The 12,458-nt window shown below is 41.1% G+C and overlaps 1 protein-coding gene across 1 annotated transcript in view; it reads left to right on the forward strand.

The window, feature by feature from the left end:
• GABBR2 (gamma-aminobutyric acid type B receptor subunit 2) overlaps positions 1 to 12,458 on the forward strand; it is a 572,582-nt gene that overhangs the window by 518,282 nt on the left and 41,842 nt on the right. Inside the window, exon 14 of the mRNA XM_068147481.1 lies at positions 9,477 to 9,587. Coding sequence (XP_068003582.1) covers positions 9,477 to 9,587 — 111 coding nt within the window. The remainder of the gene's footprint in view (positions 1 to 9,476; positions 9,588 to 12,458) is intronic.

Consider the following 12,458-nt stretch of genomic DNA (forward strand, 5'->3'; position numbering starts at 1 on the left):
TATACTTATCAAGCTATCTTAAGCTCCACTTAACACAACAGTTTCTGAGTTATGTCTTAGTGCAGTCATAAAAATGGCAACAAGTTCCTTCAGTAGTGGACTGGTGGGTCATCATCTAATCATTTTGGAGAAGTAAAAGAATAGGTGAAAAAATCAAAACTTCCTTCATGCTGAGAAGTAATTATTTTTATTTGCCTCAGCCCATGGGCTGTTCATTTCTCAGTATCTGCATATCAGGACAGTGGTCTTCAGTAATATTTGCCTCTGAAATTGTCATACAACCCTACTTCGTGCTTGTCTGTTGTCCCAAATCTCATATGTATATTTTAAATCCTCGTAGTGAGTGGATTTCCATTTTTTTTTTGCATGAAAACAGTGTCCATTTATCACTGTCACTGCAAGGTGAATAAGCATATTAAACATTGTCAAAGTCAGTAAATAAATCAAAGGTGCTGTAGTCCTAAACAGAAAAGATAAGATTATTACAGAGGTGAGAGTATTGCTCTCCTTGGCCCAAATAGCTGAGCACAATTGAGGACCTGAGAGTTGTTGAGAAGAGGAACTAATAGCTTCTGTTAGCTATTGGGTGTAAAATCTCTTATTTACAGGAAAAGTGCTAAGTCCTGTTTCTCTAAAAGCCACAGAAAGAATAGGTCACATCCTTGTTTACAACTCAAAAGCCTGCCCACTAGAAAATTATCTGCAAAAAGAGGCTCTACCTAGTCCACCCTAGCAGTTTGTCCATGGCTGTCCTCTGCATTTGTGTTCCTTTCTTCTCCTTTATGCATTTGCCATACTTGCACATTAATGCTGTCTGTTTCCATTACCATAAACAAGCAGATATTAAATTGCTCCAGCCACCAAGAAGTGTGGCTGGCATGGCCTGCAGCATAGCAGGAAATCTAGTTAGCAAAGATTAAAAAAAAACCCTGAGAGAAACTACAAGTCTGGCTTGCCAGCCACACAGGGGGAGCTTCACAGGAAAGGAGGGAAAATATTCTTCCTTAGTTTGTGAAGCTGATACCAAGAAGTGCATGCTTCTGGAAGAGGCTGTACAGCACAGGAGGATCTGGGTAGTAACAAAGGTCTTCAGTCCTCTCACCTGCTTTTCATACATATCTTGTCCTTTTGCCCTCCCTTCAAAGAAAAATATGTATTCTGCTGCTGAGAAAGCTTTAGGTCTTTGTAATATATGTTCCACTGCCTCCATGCACATACACAGAAACATTTCATTATCCAGTCCCTAGATAAGAAATTGGGACAGCATTCTCTGAGGAAACTATATGACGTAAAATTTCTGCTGAAGAAATCTCTGAGTGCAGAGTGAGAAGACTTAGTCACAGTTGTGTGAAACACTTCAATTTCCCCTCTTCCCTGTGTTTGTTTCTGGGGAGTTTCTCTACTCAGTCTAACCTATTATTTTGCATTCCTCAATCTAATCTGCTATTTTTGTGTGGAACTGCTTATGTTAGGGGATGAAAGTAACAAACATATCAAGAAATCTCTGGGAACCTTGTGGCTTTCAGCTGCCATTTTCATTTCAGTAAAAATGAAGCACCACAGCAGCAAAATAAAAATCATTGGGCAAAGCGATGTTATAAATGTTGCTGAGAGACTGCCTTCAAAAGTAAATGTATAGACACATTCACAATATATGAGTTTATTAATAGCTCTTCTGGCATTTTATCATCTTTCAGTCATGCTAATTTACAATATGTATGCTTTGCTGCTTTATGGAATTATTTGTACAAGAGACAGATGGGAAGCTAGAAAGTAGGTTTGTTTTAAAGATATTACAGTGCAACTATCACTGCAACTGTATACCAAACCTGATTGATTTAGGGTAGTAGGAATTTTTAATCTGTATAATTAGTATGGTAAATACTGTTTTAAAAGTTAGTCACCATCTAAATTACTTTGAAGGGGAACTTTTAACACTTACGAGAAGTTTTCAGATGGGAACCGATATAGCATGGTGTCTCGCTGCAGTTGTATATTTATAGCCATGAGCTTTAAATGTTTTAACAAATATAAATAGCATCATTTAAACAATGTGAGAAAAACAGCAAGAACACCAACAAATCTAAATGCAGACCCTAAATAATTTTCTCACTGGGGCCTTCATGATACAGCATCAAGTTCACACAATGGATGCAATGGACATTGTAGTTGCTCAGAACCTTGACCTTACCTTCACCTGAGGTCAGAAAATTTATATTTCTCATTTGTCTTGCAGAAGCCCTGGACTGGTCTAGTCATAGGGACAGTTGTTTGGTTGAAAGCCTGCTTTTTAAAAATAATCCTGCATTTCTATACTGGAAAGCAGCCCTTACCACATGAAATTGTCATTGTGCCCCTGTACTCAGCACTGTTTCGGCCACACCTTGAGTACTGTGTCCAGTTCTGGGCCCCTCAATTTAAGAAGGACATTGAGACACTTGAACATGTCCAGAGAAGGGCAATGAGGCTGGGGAGAGGTCTCAAGCACAAGCCATGTGAGGAGAGGCTGAAGGGGCTGGGATTGTTTAGCCTGGAGAAGAGGAGGCTCATGGGAGACCTTATTGCTGTCTACAACTACCTGAAGGGTGGTTGTAGCCAGGAGGGGATCAGTCTCTTCTCCCAGGCAATCAGCACTAGGGCAAGAGGACACAGTCTCAAGCTGCGCCAGGGGAAGTTTAGGCTCAAGGTGAAGAGTAAGTTCTTCACAGAGAGAGTTGTTAGCCATTGGAATGTGCTGCCCAGGGAGGTGGTGGAGTCACCATCCCTGGAGGTGTTCAAGAGGGAATTGGACATGACGCTTGGTCATGAGGTGTTGGGTGACAGGTTGGACTTGATGATCTTTGAGGTCTTTTCCAACCTTGTTGATTCTATGATTCTGTGATTTTTAAATAGTACTGTGCCTATCTGTTAAAAACTGCTTTTGAAAGCTAATATTCTGTTCGATAATAAAATTTCTTTGAATCAAAGGAAAATGCACACAGAAAAAGACTCAAAATCAGTCGCTGTCCTGTTCTCAGTAGAGCAAAAACATGATTTGTGATGCTGGATTCATATCTGAACCATCATATGTTCACATATGAACCCATCATATGTTCTGCATTCAGCTCAGATATGAACAGAGGCAAACAAGCTTTTTATTTTACCTTGCCTACCAAATCTTTTAATTGGAAGGCATTCCAAATGAGTTATCCCAGCTTAGAAGAATTGCTTTTGCTATCTTGCATTCATGAAAGGTGTGGCTAAACAACTGAAAAATATATGAAACAAAAGAGATCCATTTCCTGGCAAGCCTGTTTCATACTACTTTTGTTTTTCTCTAAACATAGCCTCAAATTATTAAGTAATTGAAAAACAGAGCCTCTGATCCTTCACTTTCTTTTATCTTCAGTAATTGAGAGCCTGGCTCTAGCACACTGCATGCAAAATTGTTTAAATCCTTTTTGTGGAACACCTTTCCAAGTGGATATACAGTTTAGCACAGAAGAGGGCCTACTGCAATCTGCAAGTAAATTTAACTTCTTACAGATTTTATAGTATAAACTAACTATATTTATCCTTGGGTGGGAAGAAAAAAAAAAAAAGGGAGAGAGAAAGTTAATTTAAAAATAAGTAAGGATTATCTTCTAATTTAGCAAAGTCTGGGTTTTTAGATAAGGAATCACATTTGAGCTCCATATGACTGTTGAATTTGCCAAGTTAAAGGTGCCAGAGATGTCTAATTCATGCTGCAGCCTAGTGATTGTACACAGTCATTATGCCAGCAAGATGGAAACCATGTAAAGGGAATACAGAGAGTGGAATGGTATATCAAGACTATTTTATCAGTGTGACAGAAGAGTATGATCCTGTATTTGCCTATAATATGGGAGTCACACAGTTTATTTTACACCTAGTAAACAGAAACTGCAACTATTTACTTTGTTTCATATCCATCTTTGGAAAATACTGGGGCCTAGTGTTCTGCCTTGCTCACTGATGAGAGTGCAGCTGTAGAAATGGCAAATTGTCACACTGGAAATCTGCTGCAAAATCCTTAGAAAGCATACTTTGATTGTCCTCCCATGAGCAGTGTTGCACAGCAGCACCACAACTCTGTACATAGGGATCATCTGCTGCACTGGCAAAGGGACCTGAAAAGGCAAGCTCATAGAAGAGGGTCAAGGACTTTTGGATACTGTGCAGTAGCCAAGTCTCCTCACAGACATTTGCAGAATGAAATGTGTTGTGGAACATAGACCCTTCCTCCTATAAAAACCTGTGCAGAGCTGTAGAGAAGGAATAGCAATAATGACATAAAATAAGTCAATGATACATTAATCATTATACAAATATCTTATCAGTGTGGGGGGTCTTTTCCAAAGAGCTTTAGACTAGTGTAATAACCACTAAGAAATTTTAGTTATACATGAAGAAAAAAATAAAATAAAGGAGATAGGATCTGTCTTTATATGGATGAAATAACATCAAGCCTAGAAGGCACAAGAACCTCAAGGTAGTTTGTCCTATCTTCCCACACCTTATCTGGGACAAGGAAAGCTGTCCATTACACCACATACTTTTGTTTTTTTTTTAACTCAACTGGAACCAGATTCTTAAAGGATTTGGAGAAAATTGTTCCATGAAAACTCTGCTTGCCCTTGAAGACCACTTCCCTAACACGGGCCGCTCTGGAAAGCACCTTTAAACAAAGCCTGTAGGTTTGTGTTGCAATTCATAGACAGGTGGAGGGAACAGGAGTCTCATTATTACTCAGTTATTTTGAGGAGGTGTAGGAAGGCAGGAGGCATTTGGCAGTCTCTGTCATGGTCCCTCCTGCAAATTTCCCTACAGGTTCCAGGCAGTTTAAGGTTTCGTCCCTCCCCATGGTGGTACCCACCTAAGCCATTGCTCATCTGTTACAAGGATCTGGCAGCCCACTATCAGACTGAAGAGCAAAGAAAATGAAAAGGAAACAAAACTACAGAACCGCCTAATATGCACAGACATGCACAGAGAAAGGATATAAACATTATGTACTTAATCGGTTTGCTGGCATGGATTGCTTTCTGGACCTAGCAGATCCCATGTAAAACAAGCATTTTGCTGGGTTGATACACAACTCTTGTAGGAAGTCAACAGATTAAATTGTTTATGTTCAGCTGCTGAAAACACTCCAGAAATCAATGTCAATGTCAGAAACTTTATTAGGTTTCAGAAGAGGTAGGAATGCTTCAGCCTAATCACAAGATAGGAGGTCTTCAGGCCTTTGAGAGTGACATCTGAAGGGCATTTAGATTGTTTTCTATAAATGGAAAGGGCAAATTTCCAGTACATATATAGTCACTGGTAGCATTCATGTTGTCATCCCCTCTAAAGCAGTAACAAAGTGCACAAATGGTGGATGATTAGAGAGGTCAATGAAGTGCTCCATTCAGCTGTAATTGTAGAGTTTTTAAAAATTCTTTTGATATCAGAAAATATCATAGGATTTTTTTAACCCAGCTTTTTGCTATGATTAGTTAATTCATGCAAAATCAGTGAAGAAGCAGAATGGCAAATTAAAAGCAGTAAAATAGGAATGTCATTTTGCAGTAGCAATAAGTAATCAGCAACAGTACTGTTCACTGTAAAATTATTGCTACCTGCCAACACTTATCTCCACATGCACAAGAGGTCAGCAAATTTTTGTTTTAAATACTGGCACCTTGCAGATCTGGAAAGCATTTTAACATAAATGCTGCCCCATTGCTGCCCCAAAAGCACACTTCTGGGGATGCTGCAGTCAGTATTCTCTCTTTTCCTACTCCCACCTTGATCATTTCACAACATTTTCTTTTGTCACATAGAAAATATAAGTACACTGATTTATTTAATTAACAGAATCTTTAAAGTATCACTGCCTTATAAAATCTGGCAATTGTCCTACTAAGGAAATGAGGCAACTTCTTTCTCTCCAGGCAGCCAGCACCAGAACAAGAGGACACAGTCACAGGCTGTGCCAGGGGAGGGACAAAGTTGGTGAGGGGTTTGGAACACAAGCCGTATGAGGAAAGACTGAGGGAGCTGAGATTGCTTAGCCTGGAGAAGAGGAGGCTCGTGAGTGACCTTATTGCTTTATTGCTCTCTACAACTACCTGAAGGGAAGTTGTAGACAGGCAGAGGTTGGTCTCTTCTCCCAGGCAGCCAGTACCAGAACAAGAGGACACAGTCTCAGGCTGCGCCAGGGGAGGTTTAGGCTGGATGTTAGGAAGAAGTTCTACACAGAGAGAGTGATTGCCCATTGGAATAGGTTGCCCAGGGAGATATTCAGGAGGAGACTTGATAGGGTGCCTGGCTGCATGGTTTAGTTGATTAGATAGGTTGGATTAGTAGATAGGTTGGGTGCGATGATCTTGAAGGTCTCTTCCAACCTAGTCTGGTCTATTCTATACTAATAGTATTTGAAAAAAAGTTATGTTTTCTATTCAATTGTTTTTCTGCCTGGGCCTCTCAGTTTTGAGTAATGAATATGTAATAATATGCCATGCAGACTTGAAAACAAATTTCATATAGTGAAAATTAAATTATAATCTACCATTAGCCAAATAGGAGTTCTCATTTCCGTAGTATTCTTCAAAATAAGAATTCCAATTACTCATAGTTGGTTGAAAGTGGTGGAATCCTTCAGTCTACATGTGAGTGGAAATTTCAGTCCAGGGACAAGGGAAGTGTATCTCATTACATTGTCCATCGGACCAAGTACAGTTCTATGCTATTTATAAACTTCCTTGTTTCATGAAAATGTGAAACAGAAATCTTTAAAGCAAGCTAAGGTGTAGTTTAGCATTGTGGGAAAATGTCTCTGTGGAACAGTCGTGCTCTTCCATCACTTACAAATTCAGAGATAGAGTTGAATGATTCATCATGTGAACTTTACTCCATACTAGTCAAAAATTAGGTTTGAATGTAGCAGGTTGTGGCTTTGACATGAAAGGGTAGGTTCCCCTCAGTGCACCTAAATTTTAGCATGGGGCACTTGTCATTGATGAAAGAGTGGGATAGTTTAACTGATCCCCAGACAAATATTTGCAGCATCTTGCATGTTGTGATACCATTTAATGTTTGCAGTTATTACAGTTCTTCAGCTAGTGGTTGTTTGCTTGCCATTAGCAGCCATTAGGGTAGAGTCATAAGCTCTCTAGGAGAGTTAATGTTGCCTTCTTCAGTTTATCTTATTTTATTTAGGACTCCATTTTTCAAAGATATTTATTCTCCCATTCAGGGTTTCTACAGAAGTCCAGGATAGGAAGAATCTGCAAAGAAATTTGTGAATCCTCTGACTGTGCAGTGCATAGCACAAGATTGCTCATTTCCCCTCCATGCCTACCTTCTTATTTGTTACATTATTGTTTTGCAGTTTACTAAGTCTGGGGCAGTACCTCACAGAGATTGATGGAAGAAACATTAATACTGTGACCACTGAAATCCATAACAAAATTCATACAGGCATCAGAGGCAGCAAGAACAAGCTTCATGAAATTATTCAGGTCTCTCTGAAGTCTTTCCACATACAATTGTGTGTTTTGGTTGGTGAAAACACAATTTTTCCTTATCTCATATAATAGTCATTGTATTTCTGCATGTGACACTTTATATGTGCAATTCATCAAAATAGGAAATTGCAAAGCCCACTGGGACAGCCAGGCATAGAAATGCATGTCTGAGTTGATCTTAGTTTAGCTGAAAGTCAGGTCCAGTGTTTCAAGCAGAAAAAGTAAAACTAACTTTTGGTGCTTCAGCATTTTCTGTAAAACAAAACAGCCTGTAAGTACACACAGCTCCGAGTAGCCAATGGGAACATTCTGTGGTATCTAACTACAAAAGGATCTCTTAGAATCACATACTAGAAGCATCTTTGCAAGGGCAACAAAGTTGGTGAGGGGCTTGGAACACAAGCTCTATGAGGAGAGGCTGAGGGAGCTGGGGTTGCTTAGCCTGGAGAAGAGGAGACTCAGGGGTGACCTTAGTGCTCTCTACAACTACCTGAAGGGAGCTTGTAGACAGGCGGAGGTTGGTCTCTTCTCCCAGGCAGCCAGCCAGCACCAGAACAAGAGGACACAGTCTCAAGCTGTGCCAGGGGAGGTTTAGGCTGGATGTTAGGAAGAGGTTCTACACAGAGAGTGTGATTGTCCATTGGAATGGGGTGCCCAGGGAGGTGGTGGAGTCACCATCATTGGAGGTGCTCAGGAGGAGACCTGATGGGTTGCTTGGTTGCATGGTTTACTTGATTAGGTGATGCTGGATGATAGGTTGGACGTGATGATCTTGAAGGTCACTTCCAACCTGGTCTCTCCTCTCCTCTCCGAACCTCTCCTCTCCTCTCTGAACCTCTCCTCTCCGAACCTCCTCTCCGAACCTCTCCTCTCCGAACCTCTCCTCTCCTCTCCGAACCTCTCCTCTCCTCTCTGAACCTCTCCTCTCTGAAGCTCTCTGAACCTCTCCTCTCCTCTCCTCTCTGAACCTCTCCAAACCTCTCCTCTCCAAACCTCTTTGAACCTCTCCTCTCCTCTCCGAACCTCTCCTCTCCTATGTTATTATACAATGTACACCATTGAAAAGCAGTTTGACCAGACCCTAATATGTAATCTAATTGTAGGCAGCATAGTAGCTAGTATCCATTTGCTCTTCATGCCAACTGTTCCTTCTCTTGGTTAAAAAAACAAACAAGCAAAGAAAAAAAAAAACAACAACAAACCACCACCAAAATAAAAATGTGAAGGGGTGGGAGTGGTTCTTTCAGGTTTCTCTGAGTCTTAATTATACCTTCTCCCTCGTACAAGCAGTCCTGATAGCCTGCAAGTCCTCTTGATTCTGTACTTTTATGCAATGTCCTTTTCAAAATAAGTGGAAATCTACAAAGCTTCCATCAGTCTTAAATTTTGCATAGATATTCACTTGCTCTAAGGATGTTTTTCCAGTTTTTTGATGATTTATACTCTCTTCTAAGCTGCTGCTGTAGTTTCAATAGTAAATGGTCTTTGATTTAGCTCATGGTTATCAATGAAAAAAACACCTGAACACAGCAGTGTTTCATACATTTTTTATCAGTCATTTGCCAGTGACACAAGAACTGCAGGTGAAAGGAAGGACGACTTTAAGTACATTTATTTTCATGCATGTGCATCCAAGCTGTTTGCCTCATAGAAAAATTAGATGCCTAAAGCTGATAGATGTGACTGATGTTGATAAAGACAGAGTGACTTCAGACGTTTTCTTTCTTGTCTACAGTAGAGGTGACTTCACCTGGTGACAGCTACCATATGGTTGTTTCCTCAGATCTTTGCTTTTCACTGTATTCCTTTGCAGGTTCATGGATCTGCAGTCATCACGAGTTGCTTTAAAGTTGTCTACTCTGTATTTTACAAATCCTCAATGTAGCGAGAATGGATTTAAGTACCTCTGAGGTGTGAATGCAAATTAACTATGAATTCAAATATTTCCTCTTTTATTTTTTGCAGCCAGACCCTGCAGGCAGAGATATCTCCATCCGACCAATCTTGGAGCACTGCGAAAACACTCACATGACAATTTGGCTTGGGATTGTGTACGCTTATAAAGGGCTGCTGATGGTAAGCACGTCTTGTTCTGCATGACACTGACTTCAAGCTGCTATTAACTGATAGGCATGAACTGAATTATACTTCTTTTCCTGATGGTTGGTTAGTGAGTTTAAAACATCTTTTGTAATTGAACCTGTTCTAATGTTCTTGATGTGGTAATGTGTGGATATATGCACATGCACAATAAAGACGACATTAATAGCACTTAAGCTGAATACTACACACAGACTGCAAACCAAGAAATTCAATAGTGCAAAGATGGGACTGTGAATGAGACAACTTTGTAAATAAGAAGCCAGTTAATTGAATTCCTTTAGATTTAAAAAAAAAAAAGGTTATTCTCCGTTTGCCTCTGAGTTGCAAATGTCCTTCAGGAATAGTTGCAGGAGATGCAAGATTAACTTGGAACTTGAGTCTAACTCTTTTGTCAGTGAAGCCAATCTCAAAAACATTGAGTTACAAAAATGGTCCTCAGGAGCCAGGAATCCTGAACCATGGCAGTTAAAAAAACAAAACAAAACAACCAAGAACCATGTAAAGGTGACTACTAATATAATAGTATTAACCAGGTTGCAAAAGACCTTTGAGATCATTGAGTCCAACCTATCATCCAACACTATCTAATCAACTAAGCGATGGCATTAAGTGCCCCATCCAGTCTCTTCCTAAACACCTCCAGTGCTGGTGATTCCACCACCTCCCTGGACAGCACATTCCAATGGCCAATCACTCTTTCTATGAAGAACTTCTTCCTAACATCCAGCCTAAACCTTCGCTGGTGCAGCTGGAGACTGTATCGTCTTGTTCTGGTGCTGATTGCCTGGGAGAAGAGACCAACACCCACTGGGCTACAGCCTCCCTTCAGGTAGCTGTAGAGAGCAATAAGGTCTCCCCTGAGCCTCCTCTTCTCCAGGCTAAGCAACCCCATCTCCCTCAGGGCTTGTGCTCCAAACCCCTCCCCAGCTTTGTTGCCTTTGTTGAGCCAGCAGTGTGCCCAGGTGGCCAGGAGGGCCAATGGCATCCTGGCCTGCATTAGGAATGGTGTGGTCAGCAGGAGCAGGGAGGTCATTGTGCCCCTGTACTCAGCACTGGTTAGGCCACACCTTGAGTCCTGTGTCCAGTTCTGGGTCCTTCAGTTAAACAAGGACATTGAAACACATGAATGTGTCCAGAGAAGGGCAACAAGGCTGGGGAGAGGCCTTGAGCATAAGCCCCATGAGGAGAGGCTGAGGGAGCTGGGATTGTTTAGCCTGGAGAAGAGGAGGCTCAGGGGTGACCTCATTGCCCTCTACAACTACCTGAAAGGTGGTTGTAGCCAGGAAGGGGTTGGTCTCTTCTCCCAGGCAACCAACACCAGAACAAGGGGACACAGTCTCAAGCTGCGCCAGGGGAGGTTTAGACTCGAGGTGAGGAGGAAGTTCTTCACCGAGCGAGTAATTCGTCATTGGAACGGGTTGCCCAGGGAGGTGGTTGAGTCATCGACCCTGGAGGCGTTCAAGAGGAGATTGGACATGGCACTTGGTGCCATGATCTAGTCATGGGGTCTGTGTTGATAGGTTGGACTCGATGATCCTCGAGGTCCTTTCCAACCTAAGTCATACTGTGATACTTTAATTAAGTGATTAAAAGCTTCCAAGATCAAAAGTTTTAAAACTGTCTGATTTTTACAGCACTGTCCAGCTGAACACCTGTCTTGAGTTGAGCCCCATCAGGATCCTAAAACTAGATAAACATTAGTTTACACTGCCCAAAGGGTCAATCTGTTCCGCAGGACACCCATGAAGGAGTGGGTCAGCTGCTTCTACCCAGCATGGCTGGCGCTGCTGCCCTGGGGAAGGCTGAGGATGGGAAGCTGCTGGTGCCTGGAATACTTGTCTTCCCTCTCCTCAGCAAACTACTGTTTGCTGGGCTGCAGAATCCTGCTGTTTTTCATGCTGCTTTTTTTCAGCCTGAAAGATCTTTAAAAATACAATACAAAGTTCAACAGGAAAGGATGAGTGCTTGGGTTTTTTAATTCCAAACACTCAGTAGTTTTGTGGTCAGACTGGTCTGTTGGGGAGTGTCTTGAGGCAGGAAAGGCAGCAGTGATTCCAGCTCCTTGAGAGAGAGCTCTGATCCTAGAACTGCTAACTAAAAGGAAGCCTTCCCACCTTCCCATTTAAAAAGGAAAACAAACAATCCAACAATAAACTTTTAAATTTAGATGCCTTTTTTTTAGAAAATGTCCAAGCAGGCTGTGAAATCTTTCTCTTGCTCAGACATATTTGATTCCCCACAAAAGGATAAAGAATTGGGAGAGATTCCACATCACCAGTACATTGTATGTGGAGCTTCTTTGCACGCCAGTGAGCTAGTCCAGCTCAAAACAGATCACTGCAAATGAAACAGAGTGAGGGCTGCTTCAGGCTGTCAGCACCCCTGTACCCACCTGCAGGGCTGATCTGCAAGGCCTCATGAGCAGCTGAGTGCTTCTGAAATGCCTTCTTATATTTCTTTGTTTGATTCATCCTGATCATCATAGTGGCAAATTCTGATTTTGTCTCTTCATTAAGTCAAATCTTCCAAAGAGATACAGCTAAACTGGAAAGCAGAACTTTAGTACCCACTTGCTGACAAGATACTTAACTTTATTGCAATATTTACATCCTATGTGCTGATGGTTTCTATCCATTAGATTTATTTATCTTTAGAGATTAAATTCTTAACTTTTCATCCTTTTTCTATTACACTACTATATTACTGGTTTGACATATCTGTCAATAAATTCCAGGTCTTGATAGAGTACTTTTCACTTTGCATATTTAATTTCATGAGATTTTTCTGCAATGGTTTCCACATTTTTGTTACTTTCCAATTTCCTTGTATAGGAATATTGAACAA

This window comes from Melanerpes formicivorus, unplaced genomic scaffold (genome assembly GCF_026170545.1).
Source record: "Melanerpes formicivorus ecotype bairdi unplaced genomic scaffold, bMelFor1.0.p_v2 SCAF_15, whole genome shotgun sequence".
In the NCBI taxonomy this organism is placed as follows: domain Eukaryota; kingdom Metazoa; phylum Chordata; class Aves; order Piciformes; family Picidae; genus Melanerpes; species Melanerpes formicivorus.